This window comes from Passer montanus, unplaced genomic scaffold (assembly GCF_014805655.1).
Source record: "Passer montanus isolate IOZ18808 unplaced genomic scaffold, ASM1480565v1 scaffold96, whole genome shotgun sequence".
Taxonomy (NCBI): domain Eukaryota; kingdom Metazoa; phylum Chordata; class Aves; order Passeriformes; family Passeridae; genus Passer; species Passer montanus.
Genome location: NW_024375034.1, coordinates 1,004,315 through 1,024,956, shown reverse-complemented (window position 1 = coordinate 1,024,956; position 20,642 = coordinate 1,004,315). Strand labels below are relative to the sequence as shown.

The 20,642-nt window shown below is 39.8% G+C and overlaps 1 protein-coding gene and 2 non-coding genes across 13 annotated transcripts in view; all 3 read left to right on the top strand.

Moving 5' to 3' along the window:
* The window catches only part of CCAR1 (cell division cycle and apoptosis regulator 1), a 28,294-nt gene extending 12,061 nt beyond the window's left edge, over positions 1-16,233 (top strand). For 6 of the 11 annotated variants that reach the window (XM_039696214.1, XM_039696212.1, XM_039696211.1 and 3 more), the window contains 16 exons: positions 301-526; positions 1,482-1,595; positions 2,423-2,589; positions 3,318-3,528; positions 4,334-4,417; positions 5,146-5,331; positions 6,568-6,759; positions 7,085-7,318; positions 7,641-7,767; positions 8,025-8,066; positions 9,426-9,508; positions 9,955-10,101; positions 10,500-10,620; positions 11,343-11,528; positions 11,800-12,005; positions 12,603-16,233. In XM_039696214.1, coding sequence (XP_039552148.1) covers positions 301-526; positions 1,482-1,595; positions 2,423-2,589; positions 3,318-3,528; positions 4,334-4,417; positions 5,146-5,331; positions 6,568-6,759; positions 7,085-7,318; positions 7,641-7,767; positions 8,025-8,066; positions 9,426-9,508; positions 9,955-10,101; positions 10,500-10,620; positions 11,343-11,528; positions 11,800-12,005; positions 12,603-12,662 — 2,386 coding nt within the window. In that variant the 3' untranslated portion in view covers positions 12,663-16,233. The remainder of the gene's footprint in view (positions 1-300; positions 527-1,481; positions 1,596-2,422; positions 2,590-3,317; positions 3,529-4,333; positions 4,418-5,145; positions 5,332-6,567; positions 6,760-7,084; positions 7,319-7,640; positions 7,768-8,024; positions 8,067-9,425; positions 9,509-9,954; positions 10,102-10,499; positions 10,621-11,342; positions 11,529-11,799; positions 12,006-12,602) is intronic. The other 5 variants (XM_039696213.1, XM_039696207.1, XM_039696215.1 and 2 more) reach the window with 3 other exon arrangements.
* LOC120496139 lies at positions 905-968 on the top strand. Its single transcript, XR_005626227.1, has one exon. It is a non-coding gene; the product is annotated as a small nucleolar RNA SNORD98 (small nucleolar RNA).
* Positions 2,208-2,271, top strand: LOC120496140. The gene has a single exon (XR_005626228.1). It is a non-coding gene; the product is annotated as a small nucleolar RNA SNORD98 (small nucleolar RNA).
* Positions 16,234-20,642: the final 4,409 nt, after the last annotated feature.

Here is a 20,642-nt window from a genome sequence, read left to right as displayed (position 1 = left end):
GAATGGCTAAGAACCTTGTATGATGAACTTGTTGGAGGTTCTGTGTTAGTTTAGAATGCTACTGCAAAACAGCTTTGTAGTGTTGTTCAGTGAACATTCCCTAAATGCAGACACCTGAGTTGGAAGTGGTTAATAGTTACTTTTTTAAAAACTTCATCCGTGACATTCAAACCAAATGTTATTGAGATTTTATATATACAGCATCAAACATACGTGGTTGTATTGCCAATTAATATATCTCTTGATGATGTACTTGGTTAATAGCTCTTAACTGCTGTATCTTTACTGCGTGTCTTTCAGCCGGAGCTGTGATATGATGGAGCTGAGGAGGCGTTACCAGAACTTGTATATCCCCAGCGACTTCTTTGATGCGCAGTTCACGTGGGTGGATGCTTTCCCTATGTCTAGACCATTTCAGCTGGGAAACTACTGTAATTTCTATGTAATGCATAGAGAAGTAGATCCCATAGATAAGAACGCTGCTGTCCTTGATCCACCTGATGCTGATCATCTCTACAGTGCTAAGGTTTGTATGCTTTTCCACTGATACCACTATTCATTAGAAATATTTTTATCAGTAGGGTGCAAAACTGGGTATAACAGAACTGAAGACATTCTGCAGTCATTTTGAGCAAAGTACAGTGTTTTAAACTTTTCAGTAAAAAGCTAGTACATAGAGCTTAAAGAATCACAACTGGAATTCAGTTTGTTTTTCTGTTACTAGAACTGTGCTAAATTTGTGTTTACAGAGGGCTCTTCCATTGTCTGCACTCAGTTGCAGTGATGTGATTATAGGAAAAGAAAGCCAGTTCCTGCAAGGTCTCTGAATGATTTCTTAGGCAATTCATTTTGAGTAGTTAATGTAGTCCTTTTTATTCCTTCAATACAAACTTGATGCAAGAATGAGTGATGATGTTTTAAACCTATTCCATTGCTGAAACAGTCTGTGGAAAAAAATAACTGAACTCTTTCTGTGCAGTTTGTTTGTTATTCTGTTTAGTGGTATTTTCTTTCCTTCTTTCCTATTCATCTCAATATTTATTGTTTTGTTTGAAGTAGATTGAGATCGGTCTTTAACATGTAATACTTCTAACACAGATTGGCAAAATCTCAGACCTATTTTAGTGACAGACTTGAAATGGAACAGGTTTTTGGAAAATGTTTTGATAAAGGGGTCTTTTATCTATGATTACGGCTCTTGATGCATATTTTGACATTCACAAAGGGAGAGGCTTAACTTACTCACCTTCTGTGTACAAATACCATGAAGCTCAAGTATCAGACATGCAGAGCAAGAGCTGCCCTTCAGAATGCTGAGCTTTAAAACACAGTAACTGAGAAGGAGCCTCCTGTTTTATCATACAGCTGTTTGGGGTATAGAGCAGCCTTGTTGAGCTTTGGTATGTGTGTTTGCAAGTTGTGGTCGTTGTTTATCAGTGGTAGTGAGACTTCCACCACAACTGCTCTGACTTGCACCACAGGTGATGTTGATGGCTAGTCCTAGCATGGAAGATCTCTACCACAAGTCATGTGCTCTGGCTGAGGATCCCCAAGAACTTCGTGATGGATTTCAGCATCCTGCTAGACTTGTAAAGGTAAATATGCTTCCATGCCAGACACTTTTGGCAATAAAGGTTGGTTATAGAGCTTTGCCATTTTTGACAACAAGAGAGGAGCTTGTAGACAGCTGAATGATGACTTCATTTTTCCTCTGAAGAGACCTAGTTTATATGTCAGTTCTTTTTCCACTTTATAGGAGCTTCACATTTACTGCTTTGTTCCACTTAGTTAAACTAAAATAATTCACTTTGTTAGCTGCTTTTTACAAGCACTTACTGATTTTGTAAGGGCTCAGCTGTGAAGAGAATACACATGAAGCAACAGTTAAGCAGCCGTTAAGTGAAACTTAACCATTAAACTGAGCAAGCTGTAAGTGCTGTGGTGTTTCAGGACGACAGACTTGTTCTCCAGTTAAATTCTAACTTGCAATAGATGGGAATACTTTCACTTATAGGTATGATGCTCTTGTGGTCTCACCTTGTGTAGCTTTTCTTCTTCACTTCTAAGCAGGCACATCTGTAAATGTGTATCAGAGTTAAGACACCATTTAAGTTACTGTCTGTCTTTTGGGTTAGAAACCTTCTAATTGCAAAGGGCCAAGCCTATACCAATAAATGAACTTGATGGAAAATCTTGAAAGCAAGAATGAGTGATGATGTTTTAAACCTATTCCATTGCTGAAACAGTCTGTGGAAAAAAAAAACTGAACTCTTTCTTGACTGATTTTCATTTTCAGATTTCAAAATAATTTCACAGTTTACTCACGGATTTCATTGTGTGTGCTATGAAATATTCTTTGCACTTTGGGAAAATGACCTTTTACCCCTAGCAGGGGAACATTCAGAAGACTCTTTTTGTCTAGTTTTTAGTGGGTATGAAAGGCAAAGATGAAGCTATGGCTATTGGAGGACACTGGTCCCCCTCACTGGATGGACCTGATCCAGAAAAGGACCCTTCGGTGCTGATAAAGACGGCAATTCGCTGTTGCAAGGCTCTTACAGGGATTGACTTAAGTGTGTGCACGCAATGGTAAGTACTGCACTGCAAAGCCAAGTACTCTGTAGAAATAAATACTTGTCTGTTACCAGGACTTAAAAAAAAAAAAAAAAAGGAGGCTGGAAAAACCCTTTTTTCTTTGTCAACTGCTCTTAGTAGTTCAGGTGAACTACTCAAAGGATGTTCTGTTTGGTAATCAGCTTGATTGGTGCCAACTGTGCTGAATACTGCATTAAGAACTAATTAAAAATTCTGGGTTTATTTTGACATGTTATACTGTAATTTTTTGAATGAATGTGCATTGAAAATATTTTTCATTTTGTGCATAGCTGGAGAGGATCGTCAAGAGAACTTCATTTCATTATTCTTTTGTTATAAATAAATAGCCGTTTGTTATACAGCCATATTTTCTCTTGGTGAGTTTTTGTCCTGCATTAACATTCACCGTGGTTGTACCAATACCAGGAAAGCCTGTTGTATGCTAAATTTGAAGTTCTTCAACAACTTCTATTTGCACATAAAACCTGCTTGGGCTAAACAACGAGTTTTATGAAAAGCATTTTGTTGATTTTCCTCCTTTTCAGTTGCCACCTTTTTACAAGTGTGCCAGAAGAGAAAATATGGCTTCCATAATTTTTTTCTTTAGATAAACCTCAAGGTCTTGCAGCAAAATTTCTTTACTTGATGTGCTACAAGTGATCTAGGCTCTTTAAAATGTATTGTAGAATTTTTTTTCCAACATGCTTCTTCCCTTGCAACAGGTACCGTTTTGCAGAGATTCGCTACCATCGCCCTGAGGAGACCCACAAGGGGCGTACAGTTCCAGCTCATGTGGAGACAGTGGTTTTATTTTTCCCGGATGTTTGGCATTGCCTTCCCACCCGCTCAGAGTGGGAAACCCTCTCCCGAGGATACAAGCAGCAGCTGGTCGAGAAGCTTCAGGGTGAACGCAAGGAGGCTGATGGAGAACAGGCACTGAACGCTAATCCCTTTTTCTATTTCTGCTTCTCACAGGCACAGGAACACAGGCACAAAATGCACACCACATACTACACAACACACATACACAGGAGGAACATAACTGGTAACAATGACTGGTAAACCAGCTTTCAGCAGTGTAGTGAATGTTGCTTTTTATTTTTATTTCAGCTAGTTCACTAACTTTAAATGTGTATGCTGATATCACAAATGGAATTAAATTGTGCTTATGATGCGCAGAAAATTTTTATCGTAGACGTAGTTGCTGGAATCTGGGACCAGTTGTTGAGTGAGATTCAGTTTATGAATAGCTGTCTTCAAACATTTTGCCATTTTCTGAAATTTCTAAATTCTCTCTTGTGGCCAGTTCTAATTGTGATATTTGAAATTGAACAAACATTAGTCTGAAACATCTGAATTTCAGGCCATGTGGCTGATCAGCATCTTGGAGTAAGGGAAGGTCTGACTGAACAAAGAGTAATTTGGGGGATTTAAAATGTGGGGGAAGATCACCCACTGTGTGGTTACTGGAGACCAGCAGTGTCTGTGTAACCCCAATATCCTTTGTGGTGTTGCTTATCACCCTTTTGTGTTCCACAGATCTGGCTTGTATTGGCTGAGTGGCACTGTGATCATTTATAAAGTGGTAGAATGTGTGTGTGAACTTGTCTAAATAATAACTTTAGGAGAAGACTATCTGAAACAGTTGTGACCTTGCACAGATCAGCAACAGAATTTTAAAAATAACTGAAATGCTTTCAAGCTTTCTGAATGATAATTTTGAAATTTTGTTTGTCAGGATGAAGAGGAAAAGGATGATGGGGAAGCTAAAGAGATCTCTACGCCTACACACTGGTCTAAACTGGATCCAAAAACAATGAAGGTAACAAACACTTCGGAAAATTTGATTCCATTGTATTTTTTCACTTTTAAGACGTGACCTGAAATGTAGCTGTATGCTTCTTTAACTGAGCAAGAAAACTTCAGTAGTGTTTTGCTGAATTTATAGGTGCCAGATGTAGTATCACAGTATGCAGGGATGACTCCTGGTTGTAGAAAGTGAATACAGCTGATTAAATCTACTCTGAACTTTCTACAATTAAAGAATATCACCTATGATACATGAACTGGAAAACAAGAGTTCTGCTGTAATCTGCCAGGTTACTACTTAGGTTAAGAAATGTGGGGTCTAAAATACTTTAAAAATTGTACATATTTGTACCATTACTGCCTTTTTTAACCATGTCAGGAGACATCATAAAAAGTTTCCTGGAAAGCAGTAGTGATAATAAACTATTGTACTTTAACTGAATCCTTTCCCTGCCTCTGTGAAAAGTTCCTTACATCATAAAAAGTTTCCTGGAAAGCAGTAGTGATAATAAACTATTTTACTTTCCCTGCCTCTGTGAAAAGTTCCTCAGAAGTTTTTTGTGGAAAATATCAATTTAAATGCAATAGATTTTTTTGTATCAATAATTAGTGGTTTTCAGCACATGTTTAAAAAGTAGAGTTGACTTTTCAGTGCTGTTGGTTTTTAGCTCACTTTCTCTACTAATCCAATGTGTTGTGATGTCACTGCTGGGTACCACTCACAAAGCTTTTATTTGCCAGGTAAATGACCTTCGCAAAGAATTAGAAAGTCGAACCCTTAGCCCTAAGGGACTGAAATCTCAGCTGATAGCTCGACTGACAAAGCAGCTGAAAGTCGAGGAACAAAAAGAAGAGCAAAAGGAGCTAGAGAAGTCTGAGAAAGAAGAGGAAGAGGAGGAGGATAGGAAATCTGAAGAAGATAAAGAGGTTAGGATTTGGACATACTTGGTTTAAGTCCTGTGTATATATTAAATATATGAAATATTGGTATAAATATGTATAAGCATAAAAAGCAGAGGCATGTGCCTACTTCTGCTGGGATTTTGTTGTTCTCAGGTGACTGTACTGGGAACTCTTGATGTACCTTAAGCTGCTGAATTGGGGAGAACTCTTGGCCAGTTTGAATTACTTTGTATCAGCCAAATCAGCTCAAATGTGCCACTGCATTAAAGGCATCTGAATTAATGTTTGACCTTAAATCTAAGGAAAAATAAATCCAAGCCTCCTGAGAAAAGCCATGCTCAAGATGAGTGAACACATTAACAATACTTTAACTCCTTAAACCTACATGAAAAGCAGTTGCTTAGTTCTGTTAGCCTCTGTGTCTCACAGTCCAGCTTCTTCGTGTGGCTTTGGTTTGTTTTCCCCTATTGCAAAGCTTTAATCTTTGCTTTTGGATACTTACTGTATATTGGAGTTTCTCAGTTTTGTGGTTTGTAGTTGCCGTGCCTAGTCTGGTTTGCTAGTTCACAAAAATTAACAAAATCTGTGCAATAAGGCCAAAGCTCAACCACAGAAAGGGGGCAGAAATGTCTAGAGAATGGCTTGTGCTTTACTTGCTTTTAAACCTGCCTTTTTGTATGTTACCTGCTAACCTGTATGGGGTGATTGAAAGTCTATCTTTTTATACATCCCTGTAAACCTTGTTGAGGGAGGAAGGGCCATGTGCTTGCTAATTCTGTCAGCTGCTGCTGCCTCCTCCCACAGCTTGGATGGCGTTCAACTAGCTTGGGTTTCTTGCCACAGCTTTCTTTAGGAGTGAAGGGGAGCTGTGATTGTGCTGGCTTTTTATGAAGCACAAGCTCTGCCTTGACTTTTTTTGTAGTCAGGAGACTTCAGTATTTGTCTCTTGGCAAATCAGTAAGATGGTGGAATTTTACATTTTGTTTCATTTGCATCAGATATATCTATAGAGATTGCATTTCCATGATCAAAAGTTAGATAAATTGTCATGCGGTAACTGTTAGGGCTGTGTTGGGTGTCTTTGGAGAGGTGAGGTATGAAGGTTGACTCCTCTGGGAGGAGTAAACAGCTCGCTGTGCTGTTTACTTTCAGCAGCTTAGGCTTCCCTTTGCTCAGGAAAGCAGCGAGTCCCAAAAACGAATGTAGGGGTGAAACTTCAGCTTTGGAGTCTGCTCCACGTTGGGTTTTGGTCCCTTTCAGGAGGAGGAAAGAAAGCGGCAGGAGGAGCTGGAACGCCAGCGGCGGGAGCGGCGCTACATCCTGCCGGACGAGCCGGCCATCATCGTGCACCCCAACTGGGCAGCCAAGAGCGGCAAGTTTGACTGCAGCATCATGTCCCTGAGCGTCCTGCTGGACTACAGGCTGGAGGACAACAAGGAGCATTCCTTTGAGGTAACACTGCAGTGCTGCTGCCAGTTGGCTGTTCCTGTTTCTTTGTAATTGTCGTGTGAAAATTTCTGAATTGCTTTGGTACAACAGGAGTGTACTCACTGCACGGTGTCCAGAGGAATACACAGGTTTGCAGATATTGAATGGAATTTGTAAAGTTGTTTAAGCATGTTCAAAGCAGAGTGTAAGAAATCTGACACTTCATAAAATTCTGATAGGGTGTAAGTTGCTAAAATTGCACATCATAGCTGTTTTATCATGATTATATAAATTTTTAATACATATTTTAAAACCTTTTGTCACTACTCTTTTCTTTCTTTATATGCAGGTATCATTGTTTGCAGAACTCTTCAATGAAATGCTTCAGAGAGATTTTGGTGTCAGAATTTACAAAGCACTGATTTCTCTCCCAGAGAGAGAGGACAAAAAGGACAAAAAAAGCAAAAAAGATGAGAGAAAAGAAAAAAAAGAAGAAAAAGATGATGAAACGGATGATCCAAAACCTAAAAGAAGAAAATCTGGAGACGATAAAGATAAAAAAGAAGAGAGAGATGAAAAGAAGGTCTGCAGTTAGTTCATATGCAGTCTAGCCTGTCTGGATCAATATTAAAGTGTTTCTCTTTCTATTTTACATTACTGCTTTCAAAAACTCACTTCTTGTAATGTTAGTTAATTGATTAGACTTTTTGATCTATTTAAATATGCTTCAATTATATTCAGTAATTTAAAATTTTTACAGGTGTATTGGGAGTACTTTAACATTGAGCTGTATCATATAAATTTGTATCTGTTCTTAGGTGACTAAGCATAAATGTAGGCAAATTCTGACTGGTAATAAGGATTTTACTTTGCTGGGTTTTGATTCTGACTAGATAAATATTCAGGAATTTTTGTTACAGAAGGAAGATAAAAGGAAAGATGATTCTAAAGATGAAGAAGAAACGGAAGAGGACAATAATCAAGAAGAATACGATCCAATGGAGGCAGAAGAGGCTGAAGATGAAGATGAAGGTATCTTGAACTATGAATTTTGTGACCTTTAACAAATATTTTTATCATTTCTGATTATGTTCTTTCAAGCTGGAGAACACACTGGAACTAGACAACTTAAAATTGCGTTATTAAACTAATTTTATTTTAGTAATTTTGACCAGTTCTATGTCAAATGTGAGTACCTTTATGCCAGGCACAGTATGAACGTAGTGAATGTGAGCTAGCTGTGGTGCTCTGAGCAAGGCATGCATATAGAGTGGTTTCATTTTTTTCAGAATGCAGACCACTCGCAGCTCCCATTGAAGTCAGTAGGAGATGTGAGTATTCAGCACCTCTGAAAAACCAAGCCACTTTCAGATGCCTAACTTCCCACTCCTCAGTTCTGGAATGCCATCTTGGTTTTATCCAGGACAGAATGTGCTGTGGGTGCTCTTCAGCCCATGTCACAAGTTGTTTTGTGTTTGAGTGGAGTTGTGTCAGCCTCAAGAAAGAGGGGAAGGGTCTGGAGGACTCTGCAGGCAAAGGCAGCAGCTCTTCCCCTGCTCAGGGATTCAGGAAGGTCTGGAACATCGTGTGTGCTTTTTGGTTTGCACTTCGGGGTAGTTGCCTGTCTGCAGAGAGGTTTTGCTAGACATGTGGGTTTGAACTGTGTGGATACTGCAGTCCCAGCATTTTCAGCTGTATTTTTGGCAGAGTACTGCAGCAGCCTTAAAAAGCTGATGCTAATCTGTGGTTTCCAGAATAACTCTTATTTGCTTATAATTTGTCTGCAAGAGTGGCCTGGGCTTCTCTGTTCTGTGCAACTGCTGCTGCTTCCCAGAAACTGTCCTTGTGCCATTCCCAGTCAAGAGTTGCTGAAAAAACCAGCAAGCCATGGAGATGCAGGAGAAAGCAGTTGGTTCTCAGAAAAGGGTTGGCAAAATTAGCCACGTGGTGTAATACATAGTTTTTTTCCAAGTTTTCCTCACAAGGAAGGTGAGCTTAAAACTGAACTTGGCACATGATTCTCTGACCCAAGACTTGCATGGAAGGTGCAGAGCTGTATGCCATAATCTATCCCAGCAGCTGTCTCATCCCTTTTTCTTTCAGTCCAGTTTGACTGTACTGTCTACCTTTAGACAAAAAACCTGCCATTTGTAATTCACATCTAATAAGTCGTGTGATCTGTGACTTCTTGGAGAATCTAAGTCATAGGGAGAGTAATATCTCACTCAACATAACTATAAACACATGGTTTTAATTACATAGTGTATATTGGTTTTATTATATGAAGTATTTGAGAGTGAATAATACTGAATTTGAATAGGAATAACCAAAGCTGAGTGCAGACTCTGCCAAGCCTCATTAGGGAGAATTGTGGTAATTTCCTGCACACCACTTAAATAGATGGGAGATGTTGGCAGCACTCATTTTGGTCTAGTTAGCATTTGTTTCAGCTCTTCTGTCCTGCCTGTGAAACACAGGAAAAAATTATAAATGGCTTATGTTAAAATAAGGCTAGAGAAAAATCAGAACTTAGCAGGGCTCACTTCAATGTGTTTTTTTATTATTTTTCAGGGAAGTGTATTGCAGATGTTTGGGGGTTTATGTGGACTTTCACAGTGGCAGCATGTGCTCTGGTAATGGTTATATAATGGTTTGCTGCGGGTATGGTGAATTTTCTTTCTGTTTTGCAGACCGGGACGAAGAGGAAATGAACAAACGGGAGGACAGAAAAGAAGGAAATAAGCACTGTAAAGAGAGGGCATCTAAAGATAAAGTAATTAACACCTTTCTTAACGACTGCATAGACCTTGTTAGAGGTGTCCTAATTACAGCTTAGCTTTATTTTTATTAAAAGACCTGTTTTCCCTTTGAAAACAGCTGTTAAGTAAATGATTGAGGGCAAAGGGATGTTTCCTATTTTATAATAAGATTAATTCTATGACCATTTTTTGCATACTAGCATGAACAAAAGGCAGTTGTGTCTACCAGCTATTACTATGCATTGTGATATATTTCTTCTCAATACTAAAAGATTCCTTTTCATATATAGCTTAAATTAGTCTTAACATAATCTAAGTAGGTAATTGATAGTAATATTAATTACTTGACTTAAAGTAACAGTAAAATGAACAGAGAAAAAGCTTTTGTTATGTCAGAAGTTGGTATATTTTTGGAATGATATTTTAACTCCCTAATGATCCCATAATGAATTTTCTCTAGGAGAAAGACAAGACCCAGATGGTAACTGTTAACAGGGATCTCCTGATGGCTTTTGTTTATTTTGACCAAAGTCATTGTGGATACCTTCTGGAGAAGGACATGGAGGAGATCCTGTACACTCTTGGACTTCACCTGTCACGTGCTCAGGTTTTGTATACTACTAAAAAACTTCCCAAATGTTACAGGACTGTTCTAAGCGGGAGAAATGTAATTTAGCTACTAAAGGCTTTGCTAACATACCTGATCTCTTATTTTTATGCAGCCACTTCATATTTGCAATGAAATAAGAGTTTAATCTTTTGTAAATTGACTGGGGATGAAAAGGTGAAGTTGGCAGTTTAAAATATGCCCATACTGTATGAGTAGCTTTTGTCTCTAAATTGTATTTATTCTTTTCCTAGTTTGTTTGCATTTTAAGCTCTAGTATGTTAAAGTTCAAAAAGCTATGCAATTTCTTTTATGTTTTCCAAGCTAAACTGTTCTTGTTTAGGTAACAGGATGTCTGGGTATTAAATGACACCATTATTTCTTTTCATGTGTTGTAGGTCAAGAAGCTGCTTAATAAAGTAGTGCTTCGAGAATCTTGTTTTTACAGAAGACTAACAGATACTTCTAAAGATGAAGAAAACCAAGAGGAGTCTGAAGAGCTACAGGAAGATATGTTAGGTCGTATTTTTATTTTTTTCTTTTTCCCCACAAACTTCCAGAGAGTTAATTCTGTGTGATAATGAGAGTTCTGAGGTATTTGATTTCTTGCAGAAACTAATTGAGCCACTTTGGAAAAGTAAGTCTTTGTCAGTTCAAAAGTAACAGGGTTTTTTGTGCTTCCAACACATAATGTTGCACCTCTAGGATAAACCCTTAATATTTTGGAATAGGGAAGAGGACAGAGGTTAATGTTCAATATTGATGAACATCATTTCATGTTATTAGTTTTGAAGTCAGGAGACTCAGAGCTACAGGTAGTATAATGGAGCCTGAGTTTTGAAGGCAGATTCCTGCAGGAAAGAGGCATAGAATGATTTCTTGAAAGAGAATGCTGCTTTTTGGCAGGGGGGAGAATTGGGGTCTGGAGAAGGAGAGAAGTGTGAGGGATAGAGCAGCACACCTGTGTCTGTGTGTGTTCACCTGAGCAGTATCTGGGGTTGGTCTCTAGGTGACCCTGTGGTTACTGGGGATAGAGCAGCCCTGAGCAGTGTCTGGGGTTGGTCTCCAGGATGACCCTGTGGTTATTCAGGATAGAGCAGCACTGGGCAGTGTCTGGGGTTAGTCTCTAGGATGATGCTATGGTTATTGATGATAGAGCAGGACACTTGTATCTGTATTTGTTCTCCTGAGCAGTGTCTGGGGTTGGTCTCTCGGTGACCCTGTGCTCGCCCCCCCTGCAGGGAACCGGCTGCTGCTGCCGTCGCCCGCGGTGAAGCAGGAGAGCAAGGCCCTGGAGGAGAACGTGGGGCTCATCGTGTACAACGGAGCCATGGTGGATGTGGGCAGCCTCCTGCAGAAGCTGGAGAAGAGCGAAAGGGTGCGGGCAGAGATCGAGCAAAAGCTGCAGCTACTGGAAGAAAAAACAGGTGGGATGTCACTTGGAAGGCAGTGCTTACAGGGGTGCAAGGCAGGTTCTTCAGCAGAGAAATCAATTTGGGAAATTTGTGTGGTCTAAATTTTATTCAAGTTGAATGCAAGACTTTGAATGTAGTCAGAATTGAGTATTATCAAATGGTAATTCAATACAGTTTTTAATGTTCTTTAAAAATTGGTATTATGGTGTTGCACAGAAGCAGAATATTAAGATGCACAGTACACAGCATTGGAAATGACGTTTTCATTTCTTCCCTTCCTAAGATGAGGATGAGAAAACCATACTACAACTGGAGAATTCTAACAAAAGTCTGTCTGCGGAGCTAAAAGAAGTAAAAAAGGACCTTGGCCAACTGCAAGAAAATTTGAAGACCTCAGATGATAAAAAATTGCAATTCGAGGGTCAGCTGAATAAGACAATCAAAAATTTAGCTACTGTTATGGATGAAATACAGAGTGTTCTCAAACAGGTTAGAATTGTTTAATTCCATTTTTTATTATTGTACCAAACTTCTGTAGACTAATTATTGAAACAACCACTTCAATATAAAAACAATTTTTACATTAATTCAGGGCAGGAGTATCTTAACATATATAGATAAGGAGCTTAATGTTTGATGGAATATTTAAAGGTAACAAATTTATTTTTTTCTTAACCTGCAACATATGTTCCTGACTTCAGTGTTTTTTAAAAGGTATAAATATTCATGTAGATCTCAAACTGTGAATGTTTTCCTGTTCTAACCTTGTCCATCTCCCGCAGTCCAAGTCTGCTCCTCTGTTTGACTGGTCAGGAGTACTTTTTCAAAGCAGAATTCAGCTATTTCAGTATGTGAGGGTATCCCAGTAAAATGAGTTTCAGCAAAACCCAGAAGCTCCAGAGCAAATGCTACCCCTCAGTTTTTCAGGAAGATCCTGGAATTGGTTATAACTAAACTGAGTAGGATACCAGTTCATGCAGTATCCCTAAGATACAAACAGTATCTGTGTCTCATGCTGCTCTACAGTTTGCATGAGAAATACAGCTTCTACAATTGCTCTCATCCTCTCCCTTTTTCCTTTTGAAGGACATTGTGAAGAACGAAGATAAAGATCAGAAATCCAAAGAAAATGGAGCAAACGTATGATAAACTGCTGCTGTTTAGAAGAATGGTGTTACATAATGTAATATAAATCATGATACCAGAATGTATGGGAAGTGATGCATGTTTGATTTTAGTAGTATAAATATCTTAGTTCCAAAAGATGTATAAAGTTTTATGAATGTGTCTGCTCCAGAAGATTGCTTGTAATTCTTAGCATTCAAGTTGAGACGCTCCTCGAGTGAAAATAATTTTGCATTGCGAAAAGATTTAGGATGAACTTTGTTATAGTTTTAACCCTAATAAAGTTCATCAATGTAACGAACAGTAGCAAGTATTTAATTACCAAATGTTTTTCATTGAAGTCTAGTGAAATCAAAATTTTCATTATTTATAGACTTGCCATTTTTCGGTTTTTGTCTTTATTTCGGTCTAATTAGTCTTTTTAAATTCAAATATAAATCACAAAGTAGCATGCTGCTTAATTTTACAAGTAAAATTTTTTTTTAAAAAACAGCTTCTTGGATTTTTTTTTTGTTTTCACTTGTCACAACTTTTTTTCCCTTCTAAATATAACTTTCTTTCCCAAAGCTGCTTGTATTAGAGTCTTGTAATATACAGCAGTTTGGATGAGTTAAGAAAGCAATAGAAGCCTACCAAAATACTGCTAGAGTTGTAAGATTTATATGAAAATACATGGGCCTGGTTTAAATGTGTGTCATTTATGTTCACTAAATTGTTCTTATCTTTGGATTAATAGATATACTTCTTTTGAATAACAAACGCAGTATATTTTGACCTATGGTTGGATAGCAGGCCAGCAGATGTCAGAATAATGCCTTACATGGAGAAAAAGCTGCTGCTGTAAACTGCCTTGGCTTAAATTTGGACTGACAAAGTGGGTAATTACTGCTAAGACTTCAGTCCAGCCAAAAAATAGATCCACCAGTAACTGTACTGCATATTGTAATTACAAAGGAGCAGGAGACAACTTGGTTTGTTGAGAAGGGGTAGGGTGGCCTTTCTTTTTGTTCACAAATCACTAGGGATGGAAACTCATATGTTAATGTGACTTCTTGTCACAGGCAACTTACTCAAAGAATGTGAAATATCAACAGTTGTGTTTTGGTGCAACTTTCAGGAAAATTAAGGGGTTTGAAAGTTGGGACAGAAGTGTTTTCTTACAGAAATGGTTAATTTTAGCAGATGTTTTCTTTTTTAGCCTAGATGTCCTAGGTAACTAAATACCTGTTAGGAAAGTCCAAGTGCCATAATATGTATGAATAACCTACATGGAAACTCATGTAGCTTTATTGAGATACACATTAAAATGCCTGAATTTATGTTCAAAAGAGTCTAAGCTGGTGCTTTTATCACTTACCTTTCTTGGCTCTTTTGGAGCTAGACAAGTGGAATATCTTTCATTCAAGTAACATGCATAAGCTTCCCCCTCATTCATCTCGTTTGAGTCATTGTATAATACCTGAACTGTTCACAGTCAAGTAGGAAATACTATAAAAACACTATTTGTATATAAGGACACAGAAAATACATGCTTTAAAAATTGGGAGATAACAGCTCAGAATGATAGAATGAGGGTGGTGATAAATTTATCTTATGAAAAACATTATCTGTGGTGTACAGATGGTGTTAAATTCTTTTGTAATCAAATTATATTTTTCACCTTTACCTTTGTACAGATTGTTGACAGCATGTTTAATTTTTGATGTTGAGCACCATTTGTGTAAATGGACTTGAAAGAATTGCATCTGAAATACTTTGTTCCTGAATTTCAGCAGTGTGTGTGAACATACAAGAAAATGAGTCTAGAATTTAAGATAACAACATTTTAGGCACACTGAAACATCTGAAATATTTTGCTTGAGTATTTTTACCTTAAACTGCTGAGCTGAAAGCAGTTTTAGAACAAGCAGGACTCCTCATCTCATTCTTCACTGAGGGGCCCTGTGAGACAGTTGCTAGAGTGATACAGATTTTTACAATATTTAAGAAAAAGAGTATTTGTTAGAATGACTGTAGTCTTTCTCTATATTGATTTGATGTAATAGTGTTTCAGCTACTATGTACAGTCTGCATTTGTGTTGAAAAGGAAATTAAATGGCTAAAGAATAATGGGGAAAAAAAGGAAAACTTCTACAACCTACACAGAACTTGACCAATCTCCTGAAGCACAAATACTCTGAGAGAGAACAGGCACCTCTTACAGACTGATTTGCTGGGTCAAACAGCACAAAGTTCTGCACATGACCCATATTGATGCTATTAGCTAAAGCTTCTTAGTATTATTTCCAGAAATATAACTAATTCTAAGGAAAATTGAATGGAGTATCAGTAATGGAGGTTTGGAGAATCAATCTTTTGTCTGTTTTGATTTATGAACAAAGTTTTTGTATTTCATGTCCACATTTCCCACCTTACAGTCTTTGTACTTTTGAGTTGTTTGTTATGTCCCAGTTAGTGGCAAAAGGCTGCTGAAAGTGAGCCTTGGCATCCCACTTGTTTGGACTCCTTAAATCATCACAGATGCCCTATTGGAAGTGGTAAATCTTGGACTGCTTTGCTCTGTAGAGAAAGCCCTGCTACAGCAGGCCCACAAATGGAATCTGATCTCTGTTCATAGACTTATTTCCCTCCCCTTTGCTGTTTTGTCTAATTAACACGTTCAACCCTTACAAAATTACATTCAGCCCTGTGGATGTCTGTGAATGAGGCTGGGAAGATCCAAGTGCTGCCTGAATGCAGACTGACCTAGGATAGCCCCTTTTGCTGGGGCACAGAAGACACAAGTCTGAGTTCCATTTCACACAGAAACTGGCCATGGTGAGGTTTTGCCAGCTTTGTGGTGCTGAGGATTGCCTGCAGGAAAGGGGGCTGCTGCTGCATGCTGCAGCTTGTGCCATGATGGAGACACCAGGGTGTTCTTTACTCACCCAGGGCTCAGTGCCTGTGCCCATGGTGCCCGGGCACTGCTGCAGGACTCCTGGATTGCAGAATGATTCCCCAGTTCTTGGTTTGTCCAGTGGCCTCTGCCTCAGTCTGGAATGCCCTGAGTGTACAAAGGAGAAATTGGAATTCTCTCTCTGGTGTCTGGGGGTTTGCACAGATCCAGCTTTTACAGTTGAGTTCTTTCAGTATCTAACATTATAAAGCCTAGTCCTTTAACATAACTTCTTTTTCAGTGTTTAACTGCTTTGAGAGAGAGGAATGGCTTCCAGTCCATCTTTCTGCTGAGTAATATGCTGTGTGAATATGTTTGGACTTATGTAACAGTTAACTTTCACTGATAATTTTGTCAGGAATGTGCACAAAATGTGTTTTTTCTCTTGTTTTTCTGTACTGTATGTGTACCCAGGTCAGGTTCTTACCTTGAATGCATTTGTTCAGTGCAGTTTATATTTTAAAATATAAAAGATAAAAGAATTCATTTTGAGTGACTGAGTCTTACAGCCAGCAGTAGATTGCTAAATGTCTAGGTAGCACAGTCACTGCACTTCCACTGGTATCTCTCAGAAAGCAGAACTGGGTCAAGCAGAAGTTCAGCTGGGACTTGCATATTGCCATGGAATGTGACAATAAAGATGCCATAAATAATGGATACCTTGACTCAGCCATCAAAACTGCCAGTTCCCTTTTATGTTTCTGCATACTGGGTCTCATTGATACACTGCACAAAAGTTGTTATAGTAAAAAGCTCTAGTAACAAAATGCATTGCTTTCAAGTAAAACCAATTTCCCTTATTTATTCATCCTCTATTTAATCCACAGCATCACCATACAGCGTATAAACTAGAGCTTTGGAACACACCAAATCTCACCTGACACTGTGTGTCTGGTGGCATAATTGTGTTTTGGAATGTTGCTTTTCAATTTCTAGGTATCTAATACCAGAACTTGCCTTGAAAATGCAATGCTGCTTTTGATTTCTTGTATCCTGCTGGTTTTAAATTGTCTCTAACAAGAGAATTCTAACTGGTGTGAGGATTTGGATCAGGTCCTCCACAGTAGGTGTAAGAATCAATACCTTTGCAGATGTGATTTAATAATGTTGCAAGTTGTTGTATATAGTCAAATATTATTTCAGCTCTCTTTATTCTTCTCTTTAAAAGGACAGCTTTTTTTAAAAGGACAGAATATTGCTGCTGGGTAGATTTGTTGGTTGCATGCTGCAGTTTGATATTTATTTGTAGAAATTTCCTGAGCTGGATTCCAGCCAAGGTGACAGATTCCCAGTGCCAGGTGTTCTGATAGGAAGTTGATTCCCGGGTTATTTTCCCCTCAGCCTGCTGAGGGACATGTGCAGGGATGCTGCTGGCTGAGTGGCTGTTCACATTTCACCACAAACAGCTTGGGTGGAGGTGAAGAGGGGAGGAGGAAAGACCTCTAGGAATCCCAGTCTGAAATCTCCCCACTCTGCTTTTCAGCAGATATTTTTCAATTTGCTTTGTTATTTTGTTGCACCTTTTCGGTGGTATACAGGATTTGTTTGAGTTTCAGTGGGTTTTTTTCTCCATATTGCTTAAACCTTTTTTGTTTTCCATACACAGGGTCATCCAGTTACATTCCCGTTTTATCATGCAAGGGGCAGAGACAGCTGGAGAATTGCAGCCTTCATTTTTGGTCCCTTTTTAGCAAGGCTGGATGGTAGCCAGCAGATCAGATCTAAAAAAGCAGAAGTTGCTGCCACATGTGTTGTGGAAATGAGCAGCTGGAGACAGAAGTACCTGCAGTGCTGGTCTCAGGGGCACACTTGTCTCACAGACCAAGCTGCTTTGTGGTAAAGCAGTCCAGGGTGTGTGTGCAGAGCACAAGCTGAAGGAAAAGGCAATTTTCCCTCCAGTATCAGGTACACGCTGGGTCGGTGCCTTGTTACACTTCCAGCTTGGACACTAAAAAGAAACAAAGAGCTGTGGGAGTTCTCTTAAGCAGCTGGAAGGACTCCTGTCTGTTTCACAGGGGGCAGTCTACATCTCCCATGAAAGAGTTTCCTTTTCAGCTTCTCTCCTCATACCTTGTTTTATCAAAGTACTATTCAGGTGAGTTAAACACTTCGTTAACATTAAATGGAACTATTAGAACATTCATGTTATAAGTTGCAAAGTCTTGGGAAAGAGTTTGCAAAAGCAACTTCTGGGTATTTGTAAATAGAGAAAATGCTGCCTTTGTCAAGTATCCCCTCTGGTATGAGAAAGCCATCTACAGTGTGACTAAACAGATGAAAATACAGATTAGCTGCTTACCAGTATTGAACCTGATTTTTGTGTCTTAGTGTTCTTCCTGACATCAAGCTAAGAACTTTTTTTCCTTTCTTTTTATTTTTTTTCTTTTTTTTTTTTTCCTTTGAGTGGAGGGGTGATGTTTTCATTAATAACAAGGAGAGGAAAAATAAGTGACTGTTAGTACTGGGACACATATGGATGGCAGCACATCTATAAATACTCAGACCATCCATGGGATCCAGTAATATGCTTGTAAAGAACATGCAGTCAGCATTTTCAGTTTTATGATTTGAGCATGTAGTGATGGACAGTACAAAAAGGGACTTGTGGGGACCACACAGTGTACAATACTGCTGATCCATGGACAAAGGCAGAGTTTGTATAGTGTGACTTTGGGTAGCAGTGGCTCAGAATATGTAGTATTGATAAGAGGTGGCTGTGAGCAGTGAATTAATTTTGTTACCTACTTCACCCTTTAAAGAAAAAAAATTAATCCACTTTAGGTCTTATTTTCAATTAAGACAGTTTAAAAAAAGATTTATTCTAACGCAAAGTTTGTATAGTGTGACTTTGGGTAGCAGTGGCTCAGAACATGTAGTATTGATAAGAGGTGGCTGTACAGATGATCTGAGCAGCGAATTCATTTTGTTACCTACTTCACCCTTTAAAGAAAAAAAATTAATCCACTTTAGGTCTTATTTTCAATTAAGACAGTTGAAAAAAATATTTATTCTAACGCAACGTGGAATTTAAGAACCCATAAAAATTCCCTAAATAGCACACTGAATTGGACACCAGATCCCTGTGTGAGCACCGAGTTCTAAAGCAAGCTGTGCCCTTACCTTGTCTGGAAGGATTTTTTGGGGTGGATGAGAGGATGCAGAGCTCTGCAGAACAGGAACAACCTGTGCAAGTGCCTGTAAGCAGCGCACAGGGCAGCGCTGGAACCTGGCCTGTGCCCTGCGCTGGTGCCTCCTTTGCCTGCGCTGCCAGCCCTTCCCCAGTGGCAGTGTAATCCGAGACAGGGCAGGAGCCCTGATCCGGGGGGAGAAGGGGGAGGGGGTCTTTTGTCTCTCTGAAATCTCAGTGCGAAATAGAGGCAGGTTCCTCAAGCCCAGAGTGGGATTTTCTGGAGGAAGAGTGCCCTGCCCTGGAGCTAGGAGCAGCGGGGACAGAGGCAGAGAGCTGGGGCAAGGCTTCACCACAGTGGCAGAGGCACAGAGCCAGTGCTGGAGCCCTCTGGTGCCACCGAATTTATTGGCTTTTATGTTGATTCTTCGTGTGTGATCCCGATGGTGACATCCTCTCCTGTGGAGCTGCCGGCTGAGTCAAGCAGAGGAGTCTGAGCTGCCATCAGAGGCCTCGTCAGCTGAAGCACCAAACCACTCTCAGGGCAGGTTAACTCCTCTGGCATTTTGTGACTGGCCTTGTCAATCCTGGCAGGCAAAAATCCAGTGGAAAAGTGGTGAGCAGGCGGAGCATCACCAGGACAGCTTTCTGCAAAGGCACAGCCTCCCCTTCCGTCGGACACTGGGCCAAACTGGGGCTGCTGGTAGCCTGGTTTGCAGCAGAGTCGTGGTCACCTGCTGAGTCCACTGCAAGGGAGACTGGGCCCTCGTTATTCAGGAGAAATGTGGTAGGAAGCAGTCGTGCCAGTTTTGTTTCCTGGAAGAAGTGGCTGGATATAATGTGTCTGGAGCCCCAGAGCGAAAGGAACTGTAAGGTGCATTCATAGCCCGTGGAAGACTGAATTAGGTTCATTCTTCGTGGATGTTTTAAACAAAGCATCATGCACTGGGAAGAAAGCTGGGGCTGGATGGGATGGATTGAGGCAGCACAAGGATTCCTCTGAGACAGAGCTGCAGAACGTGCTACTGCTGCTGCTGGAGAAGGTAAAGGTGGAGGGTGCACCGAGGGGGGTGATGGCTGAAATCAGCAGCTGCTTTCAGTCTTGCATCCTCTGGAAACGTTCACACACATTAAAAAAAAAAAAAAAGGCAGCCCTATGAAATGATCCCTTAAACATTTTCTAAAAATTTATAAAAGTGGACATGATGAAATATCTATGGAGAAATCAGGCTCAGATGCATTCAAGTTGCTACCCTAAATGTCTTAAGTATTCACATTAATGTTTACTGCATCATACTGGTGAATGTTTATCCATCATTTTCATTTGCTACCTGCAATTAGTACATATACAATTGACTGTTCTAGTGACCTCTGCAGTCTAAAGAGACCAGGCTGCAACGAAGGGCTTTGTCTACACAGAAAGTACAGCTGAATGTTCTTAATGAAAGTTTGTCACAAAAAGTCCTCTGAAATGTGGTTGCAGGATACACCCACCAGCATTCCAATGGTGGGTCAGATTAAATTTCTGCTCACAGCCCTTGTTTTCACGCGGGACGTTGGTTTTGGTCAGGAAATCCCTCTGCAGTTGCTGGGGGACCCTGCGGCGTGCAGGGGTCATTAGTGCTGGGTCTCCTCTACTCTTGGTCCCGTGGGGCTTGTGTCGATTTGTCCTGCTCTTGTCTGACCGACCTTCAGCAGGGGCAGACGACACCACAGGACCTCTGTAGTTCTTGCAGTTTTCTGTGTGGTTTGGGCATGGTTGATGAGGACTGCTCCCTGTGGAAGGTGCTAGAGGAGTACCGAGTTCAGCCTAACGCAGTAAGGGACACCCCAGCAGTGCAGTCCCTGCTCTGTGGCAGCTTCAGCCTTTTGATGTGAAGCGCTTTGTGCTTTAACTTTCCCAAGGCTAAAGGATAGGAAGCATTGACAATCCAACCAG